The sequence below is a fragment of the Protomyctophum bolini genome (genome assembly GCF_963924005.1).
Source record: "Protomyctophum bolini genome assembly, chromosome: 18".
NCBI lineage: Eukaryota > Metazoa > Chordata > Actinopteri > Myctophiformes > Myctophidae > Protomyctophum > Protomyctophum bolini.
In genome coordinates, this window is record NC_137879.1 from 12,518,855 (window position 1) to 12,545,472 (window position 26,618).

The 26,618-nt window shown below is 46.3% G+C and overlaps 1 protein-coding gene across 1 annotated transcript in view; it reads left to right on the forward strand.

Annotated features, from left to right (window-relative positions):
• pkd1b (polycystic kidney disease 1b) overlaps positions 1 to 26,618 on the forward strand; it is a gene marked incomplete at both ends in the record, with an annotated part of 44,674 nt that overhangs the window by 11,186 nt on the left and 6,870 nt on the right. The window contains 27 exons of the mRNA XM_080789256.1: positions 454 to 629; positions 1,114 to 1,253; positions 2,105 to 5,820; positions 6,448 to 6,600; positions 7,241 to 7,384; positions 8,257 to 8,557; positions 8,747 to 8,858; positions 8,974 to 9,087; positions 9,452 to 9,608; positions 10,788 to 10,925; positions 12,002 to 12,146; positions 12,741 to 13,203; positions 13,520 to 13,908; positions 14,590 to 14,707; positions 15,099 to 15,348; positions 15,623 to 15,812; positions 16,040 to 16,207; positions 16,373 to 16,513; positions 17,027 to 17,237; positions 17,514 to 17,637; positions 20,892 to 21,035; positions 21,243 to 21,627; positions 22,617 to 22,838; positions 23,100 to 23,223; positions 24,362 to 24,473; positions 24,861 to 24,978; positions 26,056 to 26,258. Of these exons, the coding sequence (XP_080645382.1) occupies positions 454 to 629; positions 1,114 to 1,253; positions 2,105 to 5,820; positions 6,448 to 6,600; positions 7,241 to 7,384; positions 8,257 to 8,557; positions 8,747 to 8,858; positions 8,974 to 9,087; positions 9,452 to 9,608; positions 10,788 to 10,925; positions 12,002 to 12,146; positions 12,741 to 13,203; positions 13,520 to 13,908; positions 14,590 to 14,707; positions 15,099 to 15,348; positions 15,623 to 15,812; positions 16,040 to 16,207; positions 16,373 to 16,513; positions 17,027 to 17,237; positions 17,514 to 17,637; positions 20,892 to 21,035; positions 21,243 to 21,627; positions 22,617 to 22,838; positions 23,100 to 23,223; positions 24,362 to 24,473; positions 24,861 to 24,978; positions 26,056 to 26,258 (8,658 nt within the window). The remainder of the gene's footprint in view (positions 1 to 453; positions 630 to 1,113; positions 1,254 to 2,104; positions 5,821 to 6,447; positions 6,601 to 7,240; positions 7,385 to 8,256; positions 8,558 to 8,746; positions 8,859 to 8,973; positions 9,088 to 9,451; positions 9,609 to 10,787; positions 10,926 to 12,001; positions 12,147 to 12,740; positions 13,204 to 13,519; positions 13,909 to 14,589; positions 14,708 to 15,098; positions 15,349 to 15,622; positions 15,813 to 16,039; positions 16,208 to 16,372; positions 16,514 to 17,026; positions 17,238 to 17,513; positions 17,638 to 20,891; positions 21,036 to 21,242; positions 21,628 to 22,616; positions 22,839 to 23,099; positions 23,224 to 24,361; positions 24,474 to 24,860; positions 24,979 to 26,055; positions 26,259 to 26,618) is intronic.

Consider the following 26,618-nt stretch of genomic DNA (forward strand, 5'->3'; position numbering starts at 1 on the left):
GGGGTCCTCAGAGTTATTACAGGACAAATCCGTCAAATCTTTGTCTTTATAGGATATGTTTTTAATTTGACATTATCCACTTCAACTCTATAGAATCCCTATTCGGAGGGGAACATTAGCCGAAAATAGCAGATATACAAACTCGTAGATCGGCTATTTCCAGCAGAGAGGTTTGTGTAGAAGGAAAAAAGAACAGACCAAGTACAGAGCCAACGGTCAGTATGTCTGAAAACGCGGCACCGAGTGCCGCACTACGAGCTTGAAGATCTGCTATTTCTTTTAATTGTGAAAATGTGGCGCAAATCTTTGAATATATATATATTCTTTCAGAGCGAAAGTTTTTAACTAGAATCTTTGCTTCTTGGGGTTTTCAGAAAACTTTTAGGATTTAGAAGATTTGTTTTTAGAATCAGCCTCAGTTCTAAACGGGTTACTCTGTCCGTCATTCTATAGGTGACGGCGTCCAACCCGGTGAGTTCTCAGACCCAGGAGATCCGTCTGACCGCCGAGGTGGCGACCCCGCTGTCGGAGCCAGAGTTGGTGTCCGTCGGTGAGGTCGTGGCTGTGTCCGCCGCACGCCTCTACACCGTCAGGCTCAAAGTGGACACGTCCACTGGGGTCACCGTCAGGTACACACATGTATTTGTTGCACAATTATTAGAGGTGCTCCGATCAGGTTTTTTGGAACCGATCACCGATAGTTTTTGTCACGATCAGCCGATACCGATCTTCGAATATTTCCAAATTTATTATAAGTCAACACTGTTCATTTCTGTGCATGGGGAGGAATGGGAGAATGTTTAGGCCTGTCACAAAGATGCAAAACGACATTATACTATATATCTGATACCACTTAAATGGTATAAAAGATCGGTTTCTCCAGATCGGGTAAATTGCCGATCACAGATCGGTGGCCGATCATTCAGCACCTCTAACTATTATATTGTTATTCACAGACATCCTCCCATAAATAACATTCTTGAAATGATGTATGAATAATGATGTATGAATATAATCACCATGCTACAAACAACATAATCATTTTTTGCTGCAATATTATACAATGTGCTGTGAATGTTCACGAGGCTGTACTGTACTGTACATCTCCTGTAGTTGGGACTTTGGGGAGATGGGCAGCCGGATGGTGAACCACAGCCATCCCGCTCCATGTCAGACCACAGAGGGGCTGGTGGACAGAGGAGAGAGACAAGCGTACGTCCAGGACACTGTGAGCCACTCCTACCATGCGGCAGGTAATAAACACACTTACAGTACAGGCACAAAAGCACACCCTATACTGTACATCAGATGAATGTGGTCAAATCTGAGCTGTTGCTCATGAATGTGTCCGATATACCCAAGTATCACTTTCCAGAGCAAGTTTGGTATGAAACGGTGTGGGAAAGCGTTCTTATTTTACCCATGTAGGCTGTTGCACCCTTAGCTTTGTGCACCTGTTAAAGGTAGGCAACATTATTGTAGTCAAATATTTAACATTTGATATCAATCATTAATTCCAAAGTAGTGAGAGGAAATACAGCTTCTGTGTTATTTCTTACCTTATTTGGGCCCTCTGATATCTGGCGGTTCTGGTATCTCTCGACCAATCAGGGGAACTCTATGAACTTGACCAGCCTGTTAATCATGCATGTGCAACGTCATTATATACAGTACATTATTCATGAAATGTGTAATTTTGGAGCCTATAAAAACAGACAAGCAATGTTTGTGTCCAGACAGTATTGATATAGGAACAAGTATAGTAGCCATTGGCTACATTTGCATGCTTTACCCAAAATTGGCTTTTATTTATAGTTTATACCTTTAAAGCCTTTTTTATGTTTGTAGTAGACTCCTCTCTGCACTTGGTTGGTTTAGATTTAGAAAAAAACAAACAAAAACACACATTTTCCTCTTTTTGAGCACTTCATTGACAATGAAGGGAAAATGCAGTACGTCATAATGTGTCATTTACGTCATATTGTCTATTGTTAATGGCGTTTAATGTTTGTTTTACATCACCTAATCAACATGAGTTAGACTTTAATATATTTGCGCCCCTCACTTCACACGGGTGTGATTTTTTGTGTTCCATGCACTGTAGGTGAATACACACTTCGAGTCCAAATCTCCAACACGTATGACAGCGTTGAGGCGTCCGTGAAGATAAAGGCTCTCCACCCGTTAAGTCACCTGCTGGTTTCCTCGTCCTCTCCCGTCACGCTGGTCAACCAGACCCTCGTCTTCGACGCGTCGGCAGAGCCCTCTCCCTACGGCGCCGTCTTCACGTGGAACTTTGGGGACAGATCCGAAGCTGGTCATGGCGGGCTCCTCCGCAGTCAGGTTACGCACGCCTTCGGACGCGTCGGGGTTTACAACGTCACAGTGAGCGCCGACAACTCCTTGACCGCACTGCTGACCGCCTGGCTCACTGTCGAAGTCATGGAACGAGTCACCGGGTTGACGGTGAGCTACGACGGGCCCAGTGAGCTGAATTCTGTTACGGAGATCAGAGGCCAGGCGGCCACGGGCTCCAGTCTCGTCTGGGACTTTGACTTTGGTGACGACGGGTCGCGGCAGGCTGACCGCTCGCATAGTTTCGCGTCGCACACTTTCAGATCGCCGGGGACCTACGTGGTCGATGTCACAGCGTCTAACTCCGTCAGCAGAGCTCATCAGTCCATCAACGTGGAGGTATATGAGTTGACCGTAACTGGAATACTTCTTCCTTCAGATTGCGTCGGGAGTGGAAGAGAGACGCAGCTTAGCGCTCAGGTGAACGGGAACATATCCACGCTGGCTTTCCGTTGGAACTTCGGAGACGGGTCTCCGTCGAGTGTGGTGAGGGAAAATCCCACCGCCGTACACTCGTTTTCAACCCACGGGGTTTTTAACGTGAACCTAACCGTGTCGAGCGTCATTATGTCGACCACATACAACATCAGTGTCTGTGTCGAAGCCCCTATCAGTGACCTAACCGCTCAGCCGTCAAAGGTTGCCGTGGCAGTTGGCGAGCTTGTGTGTTTCAGTGCCTTAGTTTACCCCGAACAGACCACCGGTTACCGATTCGTGTGGTTCGACAGCTCATGTAGTCACTCTCCTTCTCCTGGGAATTCTCAGAAGTGCTTGGTGTATGACGAGGACGGTGTCCAAGCCGTGACAGTCGTGGCGAGTAACCGAGTCAGCGACAGAACGGCCAACGCCACCGTCGCCGTTCAAAAACGCGTGAGCAACCTGACCGTGGCACACGACGGCCAGAGCGATACACTAACGGCCAACACGACGACCTCGTTTTGGCTCGCCAGCTGCGCGGGCACCGACGTGTCTGTGCTGTGGGACTTTGGAGACGGTTCTCCGGTGCAGGAGAAACGCAACGCCTCTCACGCGTTCACCTCCCCGGGCCTGTTCACTGTCACCGCCACGGCGTACAACGCAGTGAGCAGAGACTCTGTCGCTCTCAAAGTGAACGTTTTCCGCCCCGTTTCGGACCTCACGCTTCACGTCGAACGGCCGTATGCAGTTGCAGGAGAAGAAACTGTCATTACAGCACTTAGCAGTGGCAGTAGCTCTGCCTACTATTGGTCAGTTGATGGTATGATGACAGCCAAACAGGGGACATATCAATTTAGATATGTCTTCCCTAAAACGGGAGCATATCGTGTCAGAGTTATGGCCCAAAACGTGGTGAGCGACGGGGAGACGACTATTTTAGTCCAGGTCTTTGAAAGGATAGAGGGACTTCGCATCGAATGTCAAAGTCTGATCGACATGAAATACGTAGAAACCGGAAAGAGTGCGCCATTTGTCGCTTCACTGAGCCGTGGCTCTAATGTCACTTATCACTGGCTCGCAACAACACAAACCCGAGCTACTGACAACCACGTTAGTGCTGGTGATGGAGATCTTTTTCAGCTGTTAGTGGAATCCCCAGGTTATACCTCTATTCAGTTAACGGCAACTAACCCGCTGGGTGAGATGAGCGGCTACATTTCTGTTATGGCAGTAGAGAAGGTGACGGGAGCAAACATAGTAGCGCGGTCAGACCCGGTGGCAGCTGGACAAGCCTTAAATATCTCCGTTATTGTGGCTACCGGGTCAGACCTCCGGTATCTTTGGCACGTGAACTCCGACCCCTCCTCACCCCTGTGGACGGAAGTGCCCTTCCTTCTCCACACTTTTACGACACCAGGCCGTTGCCCTGTCAAAGTCTCTGTGCAGAATGTTCTGAGCCGCAGCGACGTAACCAGACAGTTTGTAGTCCAGGAGGAGGTTGGTGGAATAGACTTTCAAATAGACACAAACACACGTCCTTATTTTGTCAACACGAGTGCTCCCGTGGCACTCCGTGGACTTATCCACAAAGGCAGTGATCTGCAGTGTGACTGGAAAGTCGACAAAATAAGTGCCGAACACACTCTGTTCATAGGCAAAGGTCGGCCCCTTATCTACACTTTTACAGAAGCCGGAGTCTACGAGGTGTCTCTGAATGTTTCAAATGGGATTAGCTGGCAGACGGTGTCACACAGTGTCACGGCCCAAGACGCCATAAAAGGCCTCACTCTGAACATCAGCAAGTCACCTCTCTGTACCGAGGAACAAGTCGTTTTTAGCCCAATTATTTCCAAAGGAACCAACGTTAGTTTTGCTATAAGTTTTGGTAAGTCCGATCCAACTCATAGACAGGACATCGTTGAGGGACATTTTATCACGTCTAGCCTTCCTGCTGGGACACATTTAGTAACGGTACGTGCACGGAACCAAGTCAGCAGCGCACGGGTGACTTCTTCGATTCTAGTCGCTGAGCGTATCGTTGGCTTACAGTTGTTAAACTGTTGTTCCGCTGCGCTAGAAGCAGAAAAGGAAGTGACTTTTAAAGCTGACGTCCAGAGTGGATTTTCACTTACCTACACCTGGACGTTCTACTTGGAGGGGTCCTCCGAGCCTTCATGTACCGCAGGAGGACAGGAAGTAAGCTTCTCTTCACCTGGAAGTGGCGTGTTGACCGTTAGCGTGGTGGCCAGCAACGGCGTGTGCTCGCAGACCCGGGAAGAGACTGCGACGGTTCAATGGCCCGTTAAGGAGGTCACGGTCGTCTGTCAGCCACTGGAAATATTTACTGGATATGCTGTTCATTGTTCTGCCCAAGTGCATAGCGGGAATAGCCTTAAGTTCCTTTGGGACTTTGGAGACTCGGCTGAAGCGCCGGCGGTCACAGACCTCAACTGGGCCGTTCATACGTATCACGTTGCCGGGAGGTACAGCGTGGCTGTCCAGGTTTTCAACGGTGTCAGTCGAGTGTCCACACGGCGACACATGGAGGTGAGGGAGCTCCGATGTTCCCCACCGAACGCCTCCTTAGTTCAAGGCCAGTCTACCATCTTCAGGACAAGGCCCAGCTTATTCGAAGCCACCGTGGACGTCAACGGCTGCTCCACTTACAAGACCACTTATCAATGGGAGATTTTAGCAACGTCTGACTGTACGGAGGAGAGCGATACGGATCTCACTGGGAACACGGTGTCCCTTAGCAGCGAGGTGGACGTGTCTTCACCCTTACTTTTCCTGCCGAAGCATGCTCTGGAGACGGGACGGTACTGCGTGATATTCACAATGCAGTACCAGGGAACTCCTCTGTTTGTCCGTCGAAAGATCGACGTCACGGTGGTCCACTGCCCCCTTGTGGCCATCATTAAGGGAGGCTCACACCGCCTCTGGCCCAGCCTCCGTGACCTCTTCCTGGATGGCTCTAAGTCACATGATCCCGACGTTGAAGCAGGAGTTGAAGACCAGCTGCAGTTTCAGTGGACTGTCATGACTGAGGTACTACAGCCCTCTTGGTACGGCAACTCTGTTCTACTGTGCTGTTGATAGTACTGGACGTACATGAATCACGTTGCAATAACATACATTCACACAATAGAGTCTATCGTGTGAATGTATGTTACTGCACTGCGTTGTGTGACGGCTGTCTAGTTTAATCTATCGGATAGACTAGAAATTAGAATATCACATTGTGATGACATTTTGTTGTATTAGAGTGGACAGTCATGACTGAGGTACTATGCAGTAGTGTACTCAAAGTATCAATACTGCAATATAGAAATACTCTGTTAAGTAAAAGTCCGGAATTAAAAATGTACAAAAGTATTGGCATCAAAATGTAATTAAAGTACTAAAAGTAAAATGACTAATTATGCAAAATGTCCCATTTCATGTTTTGAAATGGAAATGGCAGATCTAGAAGCTCACAATGTGCCACATCGTGACACATTGTGAGCTTATTGAGCTTATTGAATACTTCAATATGATATCAATACATTTTCCAGGCCTAGTACAACATTATGTATGACATTTTGTTCTAGAGTAATGCAGTAACTGATCTATAATCGTAATAAAGACAACTTTAATGAGGCTATTTCCTCTAACAGTCTGTGTTTCTACTTGCAGAACTCCACAGAGTCTCAGTCTCTCAGCCAGACAATAAGGAGTAACAGCAGCAGTTTGACTGTACTCGCTACTGAACTGGACCCAGGCCGGGTCTACGTGTTCACCCTTACTGTCCACAAAGCAGGGAGGATGCCCGTCTCTACCAACCAGACTGTGAGTAAATGATTAAGACAGTCCTCCCCCTATCCACAAGGAGGAGCAGTGCACCAAAACATTATGGGAATTGTAGTCCAGGAAGGAAGTGTCCATGACATCAGAGACACTGGCCTCACTGCTAAAATCTAAAATATCTAAAACCACATATTACACACATAAAGACCCCCAGGAGTGTCCCTTTAACCGTGCAGTCGTTTTTGCGAAACTTGGCAATAATACAGTAGAGAACTATGCCAAACGGGGAAGACACGAAGCCCACAACCATTGGCCAAAGGGTGGCGCTATAACTCAATTGAAAATACAAACTTTGAACAAGCATAGCTAATGAACCGTTTGACCGTCAGCAATACACATTATGCGGTGCATATTGCAGTTTTATGAAATGTCTTCCCAGTGGGACGTGCGTCGAGGACCTCCCTAGGGAGACGCCCGAGAGGCATCCTAACCAGATGCCCGAACCACCTAAACTGGCTCCTTTCCAGGCGAAGGAGCAGCGGTTCTACTCCGAGTCTCTCTCGTGTGACTGAACTTCTCACCCTATCTCTAAGAGAGCCAGCCACCTTGTTGTTGTTTGTGCGAAGCATTGTCTTGGCAGTGCCTCTCTAGGTAACACCTTTTCCTTGTCTGTCATTTTTAGGTTTCACTGAGTGATGCTCCTGATGTGCTTCCTGTGAGCGTGGAGTGTGTTTCCTGTTACGCCCTCAATCCAGCCCACCACGTCTCTTACAGTGCCCCCATAGTTCTGTCAGGACACTGTGAGCAGTGCAACGAACATGCACAGGTAACACACACACCTATAGTTCTGTTAGGATACTGTGAGCAGTGCCATGAACATGCACAGGTAACACACACCCATAGTTCTGTTAGGACACTGTGAGCAGTGCCACGAACATGCACAGGTAACACACACCTATAGTTCTGTTAGGACACTGAGCAGTGCGACAAACGTGCACAGGTAACACACCCATAGTTCTGTTAGGACACTGTGAGCAGTGCCACGAACATGCACAGGTAACACACACCCATAGTTCTGGATATAGGAAGGATAGAGGGCGGACTGCCCCAACCCCAGCTATTCATTTCGATGGAAGTTGCTCAGTGGTGTTTTGAAGCACCTGGAAGAACGGTCTACGGTGTCCAAAATGTTCAAAAGTGCTCAATGTTAAACCCCTGCAGCTGCACGGAGTTTCCTCGTGCTAAATGCAGCTGCAGTCCCAACTCTGACGCCCAGCGCTTCAACGTTGGCCAGCCCTTCTGGGGGCTTGGTCAGGACACTGTGCACAGGTAACACATGCATAGCTAAACTAGTCCTGTCGGAGCCATTGTGAACAAACATTCTTTACCACAGTCCTGTTACTATACTTCATCGTGTGACAAATAGCGAAAACAGCAGATCTACAAGCTCTCGAACTACAAGTGAGTCTGTAAATCGGGGTTAACAGAGGGGGAATATTAAAAGCAGATGCATGAATTTTACTTACTTACTTATTTTGATACCAATACTTTTGTATTGAATTGTTTTGAATTCCGGACTTTTACTTGTAACGGAGTAGTTCTACATTGCAGTATTGATAGTTTTGCAAGTTTTTACAAAAGGTTTTGTAAAAAAGTACTTTTCCCAGTATTTAACGACTGCGTGTTCCTGCCTCACAGTACGAATGGAGCGCACGGCAGGACAGGAGCGGCGCGACCCTCGACCTCGGCGAGGTCACCACGTCCACAGGGAGTCGTTCCGCCGACCTGGCGGTGCGGTCGGGGGTCCTACGGGACGGACAGGGGTACACCTTCACCCTCAACGTGACCCAGCCGGGGGGAAGAGGAAGGGGGCAGTGGGGGGGCAGCGCCAGCCTCAGTCTGCTGCCCAACCCTCCTCCCCATGGGGGGCGCTGTGTTCTCCAGCCGGAGTCGGACATCATACGGCCGCTACAGACGGTGGTCACCTACAACTGCACAGGTATGGTGGTGCTGTGGCAGGTTCCAACCTGTTGTTGTATGTACACCATGATCCACCAACAACACAGGCGCACGCACTCTGTGTTGGTCATCATTTATTGTCCTCCAGGTTGGCAGGATGGAGACAGTCAGTCTAATTATTAGACTGACTGTCTCTCTTCTGTGTTGGTCATCATATATTGTCCTCCAGGTTGGCAGGACGGAGACAGCGAGTCCTCTCAGCTGATCTACACCTTCCAGGTGACACCACCGTGCAGGGCCACTAGGGGCGCTGCTGTGTGCCCCCGGCACACTCTCTACAGGTGAATACTGAAGCTTCACACACAGCTCCACTACATTCTACTTTTTTTTCAAATTACCAGTATTCAAAAATACCTCTAATATCATTTGTTGTGTTGTATTAACTTCCGCATGCAGGGGCACTCGGTCAACATTTGGCTCCCTGGTTCCCGTGGGACGTCCTGGGTCTTTTACCACCGTTACCGTGCTGGTGGAGGACCATCTGGGGGCAAAGGTCATCGCGCTGGACAGGTGACCTACTACAGTGGTTGTCTAAATGTTTCATTTCAAGGACCCCCGGTATGGTATTAATACTTTAGAGATTATCATTAGACCATATATATGGACTCCCATAACTCAGAGTTACAGATCTGTAATGGTGCATTTGGTTCCTAACTATCAATGGTTTAGCTGGGGACCCCTTGGAACCCTCTCAAGGACACCTCTGGGGGTCCCCAGACCCCACTTTGAGAACCATAGACCTACTGTTTTCAAACACGCCTTACTTTACTTGTGTGTCATCGTCATGTGTGACCTGTTTTAATACATTTAAATAAATACAGTCACAGCAAAAATGTGTTTTTATTAATGATCTGCCGTTCCTGTGTTTTCCCAGAATGTTGACAGTAGTGGCGCCACCTGCAGGCGCCGGCGAGGTGACCAGTCAGTGGTTGAGGAATAAGAGTCAGACGGAGCTGTGGGTTTTGCTCCAACGTGGCAACCCTCAGGATCTTATCCCGTACGCCATAGCTGTCACTAGCCAGCTCAACCAGGTAGCTTCTGATAAACCATAGCTGTCACTAGCCAGCTCAACCAGGTAGCTGTCTGATAAACCATAGCAGTCACTAGCCAGCTCAACCAGGTAGCTGTCTGATACAGTCACTAGCCAGCTCAACCAGGTAGCTGTCTGTTAAACCATAGCTGTCACCAGCCAGCTCAACCAGGTAGCTGTCTGATAAACCATAGCTGTCACTAGCCAGCTCAACCAGGTAGCTGTCTGATAAACCATAGCTGTCACTAGCCAGCTCAACCAGGTAGCTGTCTGATAAACCATAGCAGTCACTAGCCAGCTCAACCAGGTAGCTGTCTGATAAACCATAGCAGTCACTAGCCAGCTCAACCAGGTAGTTGTCTGATAAACCATAGCAGTCACTAGCCAGCTCAACCAGGTAGCTGTCTGATAAACCAAAACCATAGCAGTCACTAGCCAGCTCAACCAGGTAGCTGTCTGATAAACGCTGTCACTAGCCAGCTCAACCAGGTAGTTGTCTGATAAACCATAGCAGTCACTAGCCAGCTCAACCAGGTAGCTGTCTGTTACTGTCACTAGCCAGCTCAACCAGGTAGCTGTCTGATAAACCATAGCAGTCACTAGCCAGCTCAACCAGGTAGCTGTCTGATAAACCATAGCAGTCACTAGCCAGCTCAACCAGGTAGCTGTCTGTTACTGTCACTACTAACTAGCCAGCTCAACCAGGTACAGTAGCTGTCTGTTTCACCCTCTCTTACTGCTTATCAGCAGTGGTGTAAAAAGTACTCCAATGTTTTACTTAAGTAAAAGTATAAATACTGTATGTATATAAATATATATATATATATATAGTACAACAATATTGTCATCAAAATGTACTTAAAGTACCAACAGTAAAAGTACTCATTATACAGCATGTCCTATTTCAAGTTTTCAAATGTATAAAACATCTTTTGAAAATAGCCATTCTACAAGCTCACAATATGTCGCATCAGGACGCATTGTGAGCTTGTAGATTGGCTATTTTCAAATGGCCGAAATGTATATACGTTGGTTCTATATAGTAAACTGCTCTGGAGTAAGAGCGTCTGCTAAATGCCTAAATTGTATTTAAGCACATAATTATGGCTGCTCTCAAATCAAATGTAAATAAAGTATTTATAGCTCCAGAGTACAGTTAAAGATGTTCACCTCACCACAGATGGAGTCTAGAGGGAGTGTTGGGGAGCTCAGGGACAGGATGGAGATCCGGGGCAACGTGACTCGAGCCCTCGCATCTCTCCCCGTCTCCTCCTTACAGGATGTGGATCAGATCAGCGCAGCGCTGGCCCAGTCCACTGTGAGTTTGTATAGCTTCCTTTTAATTACAATGAACATATTTCATGTTTCAACATATTTGTGGGAAGGCTGTCGATCAGGAGGTAGAGAAAGTCGTCCAATGATCCATGGGTCGGCGTTTCAAAATCCCGGCTCCTCCTGTCCACATGTCGAAGTGTCCTTGGGCAAGACACTGAACCCTACGTTGCTTATCCCCATTGGTGTGTGAATGTGGGAAGTGAGGATGCTGGCGTTGACTGTTCGCAGCTTCACCTCCCAATGTATGAATGAATGAACCATTACAAAGCGATTTGAGCACTTGGAAAAGCGCTATAAAAATGCCTTCATTCATTAATTTATCATGATGATGAGCCAATTCAAACAACACAGTTGATTTTTTTTAATCTAAATATAAATAACTCATTTAACAGTAAAGTGACTCTAATGCTCAAACCACACCAAAGGGTCGGTTTGGAACAAAACTGTTTAAAGTTATAGACCACACCAATGCAACTCAATAAGTTGCATTGGTGTGGTTTACCTTAAAAACCGAGTTGGGACAAAACGGTTTGGGCTTCAAAATGAAGATTTAAAAATGGGCAAGGTTTGAGCCACAGTTTGGGTGCTACAGCTGATGAAGACCACGATGATGATTATGATCATGATGATAATGATTAGGATGGTTAGGTTGATGATGATGATGATGATGATTATTACATGTTAGATTAGATGTAGTTGACAATAGATTTAAATTTAAAGCAGGTTTATGTGTAAAATCATGTATAAATCGTCTTCACCAGGACCATGAGTTCATGCACTGTTTCATCTTGTTTGTATAACACGAAGACGTGTTGCCAGTGAGGTGGTGTGTGTGTGTGTGTGTGTGTGTGTGTGTGTGTGTGTGTGTGTGTGTGTGTGTGTGTGTGTGTGTGTGTGTGTGTGTGTGTGTGTGTGTGTGTGTGTGTGTGTGTGTGTGTGTGTGTGTGTGTGTGTGTGTGTGTGTGTGTGTGTGTGTGTATAATCTGAAGACGTGATCCTTCCAGGCTGTTGCCAGTGAGGTGGTGTGTGTGTATAATCTGAAGATCATGTTCCTTCCAGGCTGTTGCCAGTGAGGTGGTGTGTGAGGGCTGTCAGGAGAAGGTTCTGGAGTCCGTGGGGAGGATGGTCCACGTGATGGAGGAGCAGACCAGCACCGGCGGCGCGGCAGCCATCGACACAGGAAGGAACATCCTCGATGTTCTAGGTCAGTGGTTTTCAACCCTTTTCACATCAAGGTCGATTATTGGGCATTTGAGCCACTGACCACCATGAGATTTAGTGCCTCAGACCAAAAACGTAGAATTTTGTTGTCGTTTAATAAGATTTTCTATGCTGTATTGATGTTGGTACCATTAGGAGAGGCAAACGTTGATAAAAATAACAATTCTTCTACATTCTCTAATTGTGTAGACTTCTTGTAAATGAAGGAATGCAGATACTTACTCTTGAGTGTAAAATGAAACCAAATATCTCTAAGGGTCCATTTGTTTATCAACTCTCTATCATTTAGGACCACTGGTTGAGAACCACTGTTCTAGGTCAGTGTTTCCCAAACAATGGCTCGACTCGCAGACCCGTTTTGTGTCATGGACCCATTTGTATGGGTCACATTTTGGTGGAGACTGAAAAGCATCTGGGAACTCTTGTGCTATAGGTGCTGGCCAACCACAATTGTGTTTGGCCAGCACCTAGTGATGAAAGTGATGAAGTGGGAATTTCATCACTTGATGCTTCTTCTTGTGCACAAAATGAGTGTCACACTGGCTGAAAATCCTTTGCTGTCGGTCGGTTTCTTCAGGTAGCACTTTGGCTGCTGCTGCGTCTGACTCTGAACGTCCCAGTGGTGGAGATGGCCATGGCTCGGCCTCCTTCACAACAAGCACACTAGTGCGACCACCAGCCGCCCAAAGCAGTGCTCAGTCCGCGGTGGCCCACGCCGGGGCCCTCATGCGCTCTCTGATGCGCTCGAGCGTGCGCGGTGAGGAGCCGCTCTCGCTCGTCAACCCTCGGATCAGCGCCGTCGGTTTCCGTGGAAACCCCTCTGATCTCCTCTGCGCTCAGAACAAGGGCTCTTCGTCGAGGCGGGCTGTCCGGTATGGACCGGCGGCGACCCCCTCCTCTCCTTCCTCCTCACCCGCCGAAACGTCAGCCGAGACCGCCGACGTCTGTCCTTTCCTCATCCCGGCGCCCCTCGCCACTCAGCTGAGGCGTCAGAGCTCAGAGTCAGAGGTGGTGCAGGTACTGGTCGGTGTGGATGGAAGGTAGGTCACTACAAATTATACATTTTAAATTGACGATTAATTGCCTTTTAGGCTTCATAATCACAAATTGCAAATGGCAGATAATTATGACAAATAACTTAAATACCGGTATGCAAATAAATCACTTACACATTTAATCATTTTTAATATCATTTTCTTTCCAAAAAATACGAAAGTACAAATAGCGGAAATAGATCTGACATGTATAGTGACATGTTGTAAGCTTGTAGATCAGAAATTCCTGAGACTTTTGAAAAATGTTTATGCCAATTTTTCAACATTGAAACGATTGACGATTATGTAATAATTGTGACAGGCCTAACGGACGGGCGGAGACCAGCGCCTGGCAGACCGGAGCGGACCCTCCTATCTCCACCGCCCTGGCTGCCATGGAGTTCAGCACCCCGCAGGGTCGGATCATACCCGTCAACCAGCTGGACCCGGACCGGGCCATAAGAGTCACCCTCCCCAACCGGCACCTCCTCCTGGGCACCGGCACGGCAGGGTCTGGATATAGCTTTGGGTCTGAGGAGGTTTGGAATGAGAGCTGGGCAGACCACCGTGTGGAGGGGGGGAATAAGGGACCTTTAGGGTTGAACCTGACCCTCCCCTCCGAGGGGTGGACCAACTTCACCGTGGAAGCACCGGACGGACTGGCGGACGATGCGGGGCTATTCATCGCTTTTAAATTCAACGTTGTTCAAGGTACAGCAGACTTTTTTTTTGTGGCTAATGATTCTGATTAACACTTTTACAGATTTTTCCTGTAATGTTTGAGGGCCTATATTCAGCTATTAGTGTAGATTTCCGTCTTACACAAACATTAAATTCCCATTGACAATGAATAGAGAATTTACGTCATATGAGTTTGAGCAAATTTTTGTCCTACACAATGATTACATACATTCCCATTGACAATGATTGTATCTGTTATTATAGGACCACTTTTCAACCTCACTTCATATAATTGGTGAAATACCACTTTTTTTTTCTACCCAGTCTGTGTCTCATATAGGAGGGCTGTGGGCAGTTCAGAAACCCATCATCGCTGGGGAATCCAAGCTAATAGAAACAGCAGGCTTTATATTCCTGAAGAGTTGCGATAATGGAAGCCATCGTTCTCACGATAATAAAATCCTGAATCTAAAAAGGACCAGTCACTGGTGGACTGGTTTCTGAACTGCCCACAGCCCTCCTATGAGACACAGACTGAGCAGAAAACAATGTGTTATTTCATCATGAACATTAGTGAGGACCAGTGAAGAAACTATGATCCGCACAATATATATTTTTTACAATTACTCACCCATTTTTTGCAAGGCCCAACTCATATTATTTAACTACATGTAGGTGCTATTCCTTTGACCTCTGGGCGTGTGAGGATAGAGGTGACCACCATCCAGACAAACCCCGCTTCATCCCAGAGTTCCCTCGTCAGAGAACTAATCCTCAATCTCTCTGCTCTGACCAGTTTCAAGGAGGAAACCATCTTCCTCTCTCCGCTGTGAGTAAACAGTCTTTCTCAGTAACAACATTTGACGTTTACTTACACACGGATACACATTTTGGCATGAATTAGAGTTGCACAACCTGGGCAGCCAGAGGCCCTGGTTGTCCCACCTGGGCAGTCAGAGGCCCTGGTTGTCCCAGGTAAAATTTCAAGCCAGGCTAATTACTCCCTGAGCGCCGTAGAATGGCACTCCCTGTAGGTTTTATGTTAGCAGCAAGCCAAAGGCAGAAACGGAATACTTCAAAATACTTTTTAACTTATCGTTATTCATATCGTCATCATAATATTCAACAATATTATCGCATATTGCGTGGCTTCCTAATATCGTGCAGCCCTCCTAGCGTGAACTACTTTGTCTGACTTTGTTTCGCTCTGCCAACAACAGGCTGAATGGCACAGAGAGACGCCTCTCTGTCAACCTGAACTCCTCTCTGCATGGCAGTGTCCAGGCAGCGGTCCTAGTGTTCAGCTCTCTGTGTCGGTACTACAACGTGACGGAGAGGCGCTGGAGCAGTGGCGGGGTGCGACCACTGGAGGGCAGCACCCTGCGCTCGGCGCACTGCCTCACCCAGCACCTGTCCGTGTTCGGGGCCAGTCTGTTCGTTCATCCCGGGGCTGTGGTGCTGCTGCCGCCGGTAGGTACACGCTAGCCTCGGTACCCAGGCTTTTATTTTCCTTCGCGTTCGGCTCAAAAAATTAAAGCCTGGGGGGACGTGATAGTCCGGCAGCCGTCAGGCTTCTTTTGTTTAAAGTGGGAAATTTGGTATATAGTCTTTTTTTATTCGCCTAAAATATTGTCTATATACATACATTCGTGAATCCACTTGCTGACCGGCTGTTGTCATTGAGCACTCTTTTTAATAGGGGTTTATATGTGACCATGCCATTAACATCCTACTCCCCCCCCAGTCTAGCGGTCCGGTGCGTAACATGCTGGTGGGCATGGTGTGTGCCATCCTGGTTCTGATGCACCTGCTGCTGGGGCTCGTGGCCCACAAGCTGGACCACCTGGAGGGGCGGGGCCAGGTGCCTCTGTGTGGCCCAGGGGGCCTGTACCACTACAGGGTTCTGGTCAGGACCGGCTGGAGGCGGGGAGCAGGTCAGACATTAGACGTTTTAGGAGTTTTCTTGATTCCGTTCATTGGACAGATTTGACCAAGGATGGCCTTAATTCTGCGGGTGGGGAAATTACTCAAAAAGTGAAATGTGGGAAGCAATTTCACCGTAAGAAGAAGAAAAGGTAAACCAGTGTGCAGATGTTTTTACGTTCTCCTGGAAAATGTCACACAACATTTTATCCGTTGTAAAACATCCCACATCCACCAGGAACCAGCGCCCACGTTGGCATCAACCTGTACGGTGTGACCAGGAGCGGCTCTCGCCACCTGCAGAGGGACGGTGCCTTTCAGCGCGGCGGCCTGGACCAGTTCCATCTGGAGACTGACCACAACCTGGGAGAGGTGTGGAAGATTCGCCTCTGGCATGACAACACAGGTGTGTGTGTGTGTGTGTGTGTGTGTGTGTGTGTGTGTGTGTGTGTGTGTGAGTGTGTGTGTGCGTGTGTGTGTGCTAAGGCTGTACCCTAGCCCTTATTTTAGGACTCGAACTTCGCGTGTGTGCGTGCGCGAGCGTGCAAATCTTAAGCATATCGGTCCACAGGCTTGGATCCTTCCTGGTACGTCCAGCAGGTGGCAGTGTGGGACCCTCAGACTGACAACATGTTCTTCTTCATCGTGGAGGACTGGCTCTCTGTGGAGGACGACAAGAATGGCTCCGTGGAGAAGATCGTTCTGGCCTCATGTGAGTTAAATAAGATCGTTCTGGCCTCATGTGAGTTAGATGAGATCGTTCTGGCCTCATGTGAGTTAGATGAGATCGTTCTGGCCTCATGTGAGTTAGATGAGATCGTTCTGGCCTCATGTGAGTTAGATGAGATCGTTCTGGCCTCATGTGAGTTAGATGAGATCGTTCTGGCCTTATGTGAGTTAGATGAGATCGTTCTGGCCTCATGTGAGTTAGATGAGATCGTTCTGGCCTCATGTGAGTTAGATGAGATCGTTCTGGCCTTATGTGAGTTAGATGAGATCGTTCTGCAGGCCTTATGTGAGTTCACCTCAGCAAACAGAGCTGGCCTCGGGCACATATTTCTGTCTTTATTTATTTATTATACTCTGGTGTTCCGGTCACTTTCAGTTCATCAGTCAGCACAGCTGACGTGTGGGTGCCACAGGGCAGCTGGCGCTCGTTGGCACTCGTTAATGTTACTTGCATCAAGGCATCCACCCATCCATCCATCCCTTCCTCCCTCCCCAGGTCCAGAGGAGCTCTCAGACTTCCGGCGTGTCCTCTCCTCCCAGCTGGCGTTCGGACTGACGGAGCGCCACCTGTGGCTGTCGCTGTGGCGCCGCCCGGGGCACAGCCGCTTCACCAGGGCTCAGAGGGTGACCTGCGGCGCCGTCCTGCTGCACCTCTACCTGGCAGCGGGGGCGCTGTGGTACGGCGCTGTGGGGAGCCGAGGACACGGGTGAGAGGAAGTTTGTAGTCATAAAACCAGGAAACGAGTTAGTATTGTTGTACTTCCGGGATAGTGTAACAGAGTGACCCAGCTTCCACGTGCATCACTGAAGTTCAGTAGGCCAATTGGAGGCAATGTAAACGTATACTGTTTTCTCATGCCAATACAACTCATTTGAATTGCAATTCACAAGTCCCGGCAAATACGCGCTGTGACTGGCCAGTAGTCACTTGTTCTTTCCTTTGTTCTCGCAGGACAGTTTCATTGTTCTTTTCTTTGTTCTAGCGGGACAGTTTCAGCTCATCTGTTGGTCACCGAGGAGACGGTCGCTGTAGGAACGACCATAGCCGTACTGGTGTTTCCTGTCCGCTGTCTTCTCAGCTTCCTGTTTAGAAAGACACAATGCCAGGTACTGTAGAGTAGACTGAGTAGTGCTTCTCAATGTTATTTTAACAACATAAATATTGGCACAAATATTTTCAGATGGGGTTCTGCTATGGGGAGAAATTTGTCTTGAATGTTTTTACAAATGTTCCATGATTTACAAATGTGTTTCCAAGATTTACAAATGTGTTTACAAGATTTGCAAATGTTTTTCCACGATTTACAAATGTATTTCGTATTTTTACAAAAAATATATAGATTTGTGTGTGCGTTTATCCTAAAATACCATTTGTAAATCCTCAATTCTGCTTGTGAATTGTAAATCTGCATTTGGCATTCCTTTTTCCTGTTGAATCATTTTGAGACAAACGTCACGCTTTTTTATGATAATTTTCACAAATGTATTGTCCTATCCACAAAAAAACATGTAACTTGTAAGTTGGCATTTAAATACATTTTTACAAATATATGACAATTTGTAAAAAAAAAAAATTATACTTGGCACATTTATCATAAAATATCATTTGTAAATCATCAACTCTGTGTGTCAGAGTTGATGATTTGTGGATTTTCTCAATGCATTTGTGACTCCAGGCACTTGTGGATTTTCTCAATGCATTTGTGACTCCAGCCACTTGTGGATTTTCTCAATGCATTTGTGACTCCAGCCACTTGTGGATTTTCTCAAAGCATTTGTGAAACCAGCACAAGGTAAAAATGTCTCAAAAAGGTGATTGGCTGCCTCGTTGCTAGGCTGCCTCTAAGCCAATGGGAGACTTACCATAAATCCCATAGTCTGAAGTCTTCAGACTATGGGATTTATGGCAGTCCAAGTTCCAGTAGAGGAGTTGGATGCTCATTCATTATTGAGATCCTTGGTTGTCCAGTTCCCCACTGTATTTCAAGTTGGACTGGTGTTGGAGGATGTTGTTGATACTCTCTCATGGTCTGAACTGCAGTGCACAATTGTGTTAATGCCTCTCTAACCTCCTGGGACACCGGAACATGCTGTGACACAATATCAATGAAAACTATTTTCCTGTGCACAAATTCCAGGTAGTCCACATCCAGGGGTGCTTACTGGAGAGAATGTGACACCCTGTCATAATTTCCAAGACCTGATGTCTAAGCAATTCCTACAATGCAAAAATAATTCAACCACTTTAACCCCCTATGTACAAGCTCACTATTGCTATGCCACAAGTTGTGAGCTTGCAGATCTGCTATTTTCAGAAACATTTAGATAAAAACATTTGGAGGATTTTTATGATCTTCAGACTGAAGATCATAAAACACAGCAACGTGAAACTGTGAGCTACAAGGCAGAGGCTGCAGCAAAACAAACTTTAGATTGATGTTCATAAACGTGAGATTTCTGCACAGGTCTGTTATGACTTGTTATTCTTATTTAGTCACTACATAACATAATGGAAATGGAGAGAAGTCAACAAGCTGGAGTATGTATTCATTATGATTAATAGCAATTCATATGCCTTCATTAAGATAGTTTAGACTAGGTCTAGATTGCCCATGTTTACTTTAGACTACTTTACTTTAAGTTTAGCATTACTTTACTTCATCTTTTAATGATATGCAGTAGCTTTATTTTCAGTGTTACCTGCTGCAAAATGGACAACAATACATCTTGTCCTGCACTTCAATAAAATGATTAGGCCTATTATCGTCATATTATTTACATTCCACCACAAACCTTATATTTTGGTTGCTAAACCCTTATAGTTAAAACAGTGGTTCATCAAGGGGACCCCTAAATTAATAGTTAGGCTATGCATTTGGCCACAGACCCCCGTGCGGCCGGGCCCCACCTGAAAATATTTTGTGAAAGGGCGTGGGACCCCCGTTTCAAGATATATAATAATTGTTTGTGGAAAAAAAATCCTCCAAATGGTCTAAATGTTTCTGAAAATAGCAGATCTGCAAGCTCACAACTTGTGGCATAGCAATAGTGAGCTTGTACATAGGGGGTTAAAGTGGTTGAACTGAAATCCTTTTGCTGTGGACTTGTTTCCAGATACTTATCATGATACTGACCGTGATGACATGATACTGATTGTGATATGACACTGACATGTCACTGACTGTGATACTGACGTCATAATATTATACTGACACTTATGACGTTATTGTAAAAACCTGGCTCCTCTCACCAAATTTGTCCTATTATTTACATTCTCTCCAGTAAGCACCCCTGGATGTGGACTACCTGGAATTTGCATGTGCACAGGAAAATAGTTTTCATTGATATTGTGTCACAGCATGTTCCGGTGTCCCAGGAGGTTAGAGAGGCATTAACACAATTGTGCACTGCAGTTCAGACCATGAGAGAGTATCAACAACATCCTCCAACACCAGTCCAACTTGAAATACAGTGGGGAACTGGACGACCAAGGATCTCAATAATGAATGAGCATCCAACTCATCTACTGGAACTTGGACTGCCATAAATCCCATAGTCTGAAGACTTCAGACTATGGGATTTATGGTAAGTCTCCCATTGGCTTAGAGGCAGCCTAGCAACGAGGCAGCCAATCACCTTTTTGAGACATTTTTATCTTGTGCTGGTTTCACAAATGCTTTGAGAAAATCCACAAGTGGCTGGAGTCACAAATGCATTGAGAAAATCCACAAGTGCCTGGAGTCACAAATGCATTGAGAAAATCCACAAATCATCAACTCTGACACACAGAGTTGATGATTTACAAATGATATTTTATGATAAATGCGCCTGCAAGTATATATATTTTTTTACAAATTGTCATATATTTGTAAAAATGTATTTAAATGCCAACTTACAAGTTACATGTTTTTTTGTGGATAGGACAATACATTTGTGAAAATTATCATAAAAAAGCGTGACGTTTGTCTCAAAATGATTCAACAGGAAAAAGGAATGCCAAATGCAGATTTACAATTCACAAGCAGAATTGAGGATTTACAAATGGTATTTTAGGATAAACGCACACACAAATCTATATATTTTTTGTAAAAATACGAAATACATTTGTAAATCGTGGAAAAACATTTGCAAATCTTGTAAATACATTTGTAAATCTTGGAAACACATTTGTAAATCATGGAACATTTGTAAAAACATTCAAGACAAATTTCTCCCCATATTCTGCGGCCGCCTTAATACTTTCCGCGTGCACGCATGCACGCAGGCTGCTTTGCTGTTCTTTGTGGATGTGTCTGTTACATGCCTATTCAGTCTGTGTGTGTGTGTGTGTGTGTGTGTGTGTGTGTGCGCGCGTCTTCCAGGTAGCGGTCGATGTCTCGGCTCCTCCCTCCCCCATCTGTCACTCTGTTGAGATGGACGTTTACCTCGGCCAATCAGATCTCTCTGGCCCCTCCTTCCTGTCACTGCCAGACTCCTCTGGCTTAGGACGAGAGAGTCCTTCATCTGTAAGCACGCATGCATGCACACACGCACGCACGCACGCACGCACACACACACACACACACACACACACACACACACACACACACACACACACACACGCATTTTTAATGCTGTAAAATAAAAACACAAGATGTAGTAATGAAACCTTTAGAACCTTGCACCTCTTATTTGTTATTAATAACTGTCTTTGCCCATCTCCTCTTTTCCAGTTAGTGGGAAGCAAGGGGTTGGATTCTGAACTCCTGGCGTTCTGGAAGGCGTCCGGCCTGGCCCCTCCCTGGAGCGTAGAGCCAGACAGGGAGCAGAGGCAGGGCGCGGCGGGATGGCCGTCCTGCGACAGCCTCCTCAGGCTCCCTGCGGAGGAGGACGTCACAAACCCCCACTCTCCTCCTGACCACCCCTGCGACGGCGGTGCGTTGTCCCTGGGGCCGGCACGGCTGCTGAAGAGGAGGAAGGCCTTGGTACAGCTGTGTCTAGCCTCAACGCTCTCTGACTCAGCCGCCACCCACCCATTCCCCTCCTCTAGAGCGGGGTCCACCGATCATCTCCTGTCAGCGTCATCAGCCACCACCTCGGGCCCCTTGTCTACCCATGGTACACACATGACACCACCAATCTAAAGCAGGGGTTTTCAACCTTTTTCATATCAAGGCCCATTATTTTTTTTGACATATGAGCCGCAGACCACCATTTGATGACATTTAGGCTGTCAGACCCAAAACTCTAAATATCTGGTTGTGGTTGGATAAGATTTGATCCACAATGCCATGCTGTATTGATGTTGGTATAGGAGAGGTAACAGGTAAACAAAATAGCAATTCTTCTTGTAAATTATACCGATGTTTAACAATAATTTAACTCTTGGGAGCGTAAAATTTAATTTGGTTACCGACTCTCCATGATTTAGCTGGGGACCACCTGAAACCTCCTCAAAGACCACTGGTTGAAAACTACTTACCGCTATCTAAAGGTCTTTCCAGACGCGGCTAGTAATTCATTTTCAATGAGAAGCGAAGTTGACGGGCGACAATGCAAGCGTATTTACGTGGGTGGCGTACCCTGAAATTGTCGCTCGCACGCTCGGTTTGTGCACACACCTGCGACTGACTAGACCTGGATTGTGTTGAGCTTCTTCTTTACGCAGCGCGAGTCGCGCCCCACATGAGCAGACCTGGAGCAGAGCTGTCGTTGATCCAGACCACGTCTGCGTCACACACTCCGCGTCTGAAAAGACCTTAAGAGAGACGATCTCTGTCTAAGAGAGACTCTGTGGTTTTGCCGTTTTTTTTTAAACAAGCTTGTAAATATCTGAAAACCCCTTACTTATGTATTGTAAATAAGAGAGAGACCCTATGGCCGTGCCGTTGTGCGAAACAAGCTTCTAAACTACAGTAAGCTATAGAGAGACCCTACGAGTGTGCTGTTTGTGAAACAAGCTTCTAATATACAGTATCTGAAAACACTGCCTTGATCTCCCTTACCCCTCCTCTCTTCTCCCCTTTCTTTGTTTTCTTGGACAAATTACACGATGGAAAGGCAACTATGCACTAAAATCTAATTTCACCCACTTTTGTACTTTTTAGACGAGGTCCCCTCGTCTACTGGTCCACATGAGTCCACGTATCGCCGCCGGTCATCAGACTGCCGTGACGCCGTCCCTCGCTCTGCGTCACCCGGCCAGGCGTTCCCCACCCCGGCCCCTCCTCACAAGCTCTGCACCAACAGAAACCTGACGACCACCCCGGCCCCTCCTCACAAGCTCTGCACCCCCAGAAACCTGACGACCACCGCTCTGACACAGTCTGGTGAGGGTTAGGCCTCGTTCAGTGGTTTTCAACTATTTTCATTTCAAGGCACATTATTTATTGCAGTGCACACACACACTGATTATAGATGCTCATAAACGAGAGCTTTCTGCAGCTGGTAATTATGACTGAGTCATTCTTGTTTTCCCCTCATATACACGTATTTATTTTGAAACATATGACATACACTACACACACTACAGTATATTTCTGCTCGGATGTGGGATATATCTTTTATTTCTTTGCATGTGATGTGATCAGAGGAGGACCTTCTGAGGTCTATAGCAGCGGAGGTGGACATCACTGACCCGAGGAGCAACAGCACCTCCTCCACCTCAGACAGCGGCCGCTACTCCCCCAGGAGCACCTCCTCACTCTCAAACACGTGAGACTTTCCTCACACAGATGCTGTGCTCATCACCAGCTTTGAAGGCTAGTATCAGCCCATAATCACCAGTATGTTTCTCATCAAGACCATGCAATGGAGCCAGAAGCCAGGATTAGGAATCGCAGAAGTGAAATTACTGCCGCCGAAGCGAGAACAGTGTGAAACTGACTTACGTGGCCGGTTAAGACTGATATGAGGTTAGGGGACTTACGTGGCCGGTTAAGGCTGAGGTTAGGTTTCTGGTTTAATGGATTGGGGTTTGATTTAGGGTTAGGGTTAGTAATCGACCAACGCCACGGTGGTCCCCGGAACATCCAGACCGGTTCCGGTGAGCCGCCCCGCGTCCGAAACAGTTGATAAATTACAGAGTTAGGGCCGGGGTCCCTCGACTGTACTGTACTGTACTGTACTGTACTGTACTGTACTGTACTGTACTGTACTGTACTGTACTGTACTGTACTGTACTGTACTGTACTGTACTGTACTGTACAATTTACAATTTACAATTTACAATTTAGGCATTTAGCAGACGCTCTTAATCCAGAGCGACTTACATTAAGCAAGAACAAAAGCATGGGAATACATCACATAAAAACATTTATCATGAAACATGTGTAAGCTAAGAAAGTAACAGTGGAATATCTATAATGAAACTATACATATAAGCTATACATCTATACTACTATGATATACATTATGTACTATGACGTGCTATGACTACATACAATGCACTTATGCTGTTTACATAACATGCTATAAGTCTGTATCAAATGCTATCCAAGTCTACAGAATTGCTATCTAAGGGGGTGGGGTAAGTGCTATGGGCCATGATGGAGTCTGAAAAGGTGGGTTTTCAAACTACGGCGGAAGATTGGGAGTGATGCTGCAGTTCTGACTGCAATGGGAAGTGCATTCCACAGTTTTGGAGCCAGAAGGGAGAAGAGTTTGGGACGTGTGGAGCGTTGTCCCGGCGTTTTTAGTGAGGGTACTTCCAGCTTCCCTACAGTACATACTGTACTGTACTGTACTGTACTGTCACACCCCAAAATCATCATATATATACATACAGTTAATATGTTAACATTTCCAAACATCATTCTATCATGCTTCTCTCATGTTTGCTCTGTGTTTTTAGCCAGAGCAGCTCCTGCAGTGGCTGGTCTGGCTCTGAGCAGAGTGTGGACCGAGCCCTTTATGGAGCAGAACCCCTCGAACTCTGTTCTCCTACCTCCTCCCTGTATGAGATGGTAGGCCTGTCACAAGTATTACATAATCCTCTAATTATTTGACATATTCACAATTAATTTCGGCATTTTCAAATAAAGAAAGCAGCCATTGCAGATCTACGAGCTTACAACGTGTCACTTTGTGATGCGATGCAAGCTTGCAGATCAGGTATTTCCCCAAGTATAAAATTATAGAATTATGTCAGTTTCTTTTGTAGGCCTATATGTTCACATTATATGTCATATCTGCCCTGTGCTATGTTTAATTACGAAGCCTAAAAGCCAAAGAGAAATGACATTTTGTATTCATAATGCTCCAGTTTTCAACAACAAAAACACAATTAAATCGTTAATTGCAATTATCTGTATGTAATTAATTGCCAACTTGAATCATGTAATGGTTTACAGCCCTGTGAGACGGGCCTGTACACGTGGCCCTCCTCCTTGTCCATCTCCTCCGTGGCCAGCACCTGTCTCCCCAGCCCCTCCCCTGAGCCAGCACGCTCGCCCTCCGCTACGCGCATAGGTAAGATGCTCATATAGCAGCATGCATATTTAGGTTGAGACTGGCTCGTAGGCTATTACATCACCATGGTACATCGGCAAGAATGTATAGACAAGGAGATTTCCGTTTAAGTATTTAGGGTTGAGCAAGGAGATGGTGAGGCATCAAGGTTATGGTTTTTATTCAATGATGCATAACAAAGGCCTGAGGCTCCAGGACAGAGGGCTCTCAGGTGGTGGAGTTGTTGCTGCTGCTGCTGCTGACAAACACTGACTGCATGGACAGGCCCTCAGGCAGTATATACTGTATAGCTGGCCGCTGATTGAGGTGTGAGGGGGAGAAGGTGAGATTGCTGATTGAGAGGGAGTGACAGCAGGAAGTGGGTGGATCCAATCCATGAGTAGGCCAGGGGGAGGGTTGCTGTTAAGTAGGATGACTCTTTTCTACACATATCATATGTACTGTATGTGAGATTCGAATCGAGAATAACCTTATTATTGCAATATTTTCAACTGGTATAATTCATGTGCAACATTACAGTAATTAGTACAGTCAGATGTACCGTTTGAGAACTTCACATGTCCTGCCATTGGCAATTCAGTAGATTGTAGATTGTCAGAAACAGAACATTGTCAGTGATAAAGGGGGGGATTTGAAGTTTACCGGTACCTGAATAGATAAGTTCCTCTGCTATAGACACTTCTTTTCAGTAGCAAAGCAGTAGAATTAGCATTAGGCTAATCAGTGAATACAACCTGCAGGGAAAGCAGGGAAAACATGCATTTTCAGAAAACCAAAGCGTGAAGAGTTGGAATGGCACATCTGTACATGCCTCATAGTCACTGGAGCCTCATCACAGCATATAACACTTCCTAATATACCTTATATATATATTTATTTATTTTTTATTTTTTTATATTTAAAACGTTTCCATTATCTCACTATATACTGTATGGCTTTTCTACTATGTGTCTGAGTGCAAACCACTCGCAAATGCATTGCATTAATTAATATACACTTGTGATGCTATACCGTATCTTTGTCCTGCACTGTACATCCCATTATGAACAGTGTCCCTCTGATCCACCACACCCCTAGGCGTGCCTCGAGGCCGGCCCAGCTGGCTGCTCCCTCCCTGGGCAGTGTGTGTGGTGTACTCCCTGGTTGCTGTGCTGCTGGGGCTCTGCCTGGCCGTGGTGGGCCTCTATGGCCGTGTCTTCTCTAGAGCGGTGGTTCTGATGTGGCTCATATCAGCTCTGTCTGCCTTCCTTGCCTCTGCTCTCCTGCTGGAGCCACTCAAGGTCAGCTTAGACACGTATCTTGCCTTATCCCTAAACCCTTATCCCTAAACCCCTAAACTTATTGGCCTATAAAATAATTACTATTTTGAAAAGCCTTTTAAAATAGTTGAAATAGTCGATCTACAAACTCACGTGTCAATGTACAGTAGGTCGTCTAGTCTTCCAAAATAGTAAGAAATGGCAAATAAGTTTAGGGAAGGCAAAATAGGTCATTAACCCTGACTTGTTAATATAGAGTAGATATCCTTCCAATTCATATGCTCATGTAGATTATTCTGGATTAGTTAGAGCTAAAATCAGTAGGTCTTATGTCTGTTACTCTGTTCTGTTGTCTCCCTCTCCCAATGGCCCTAGACCTGT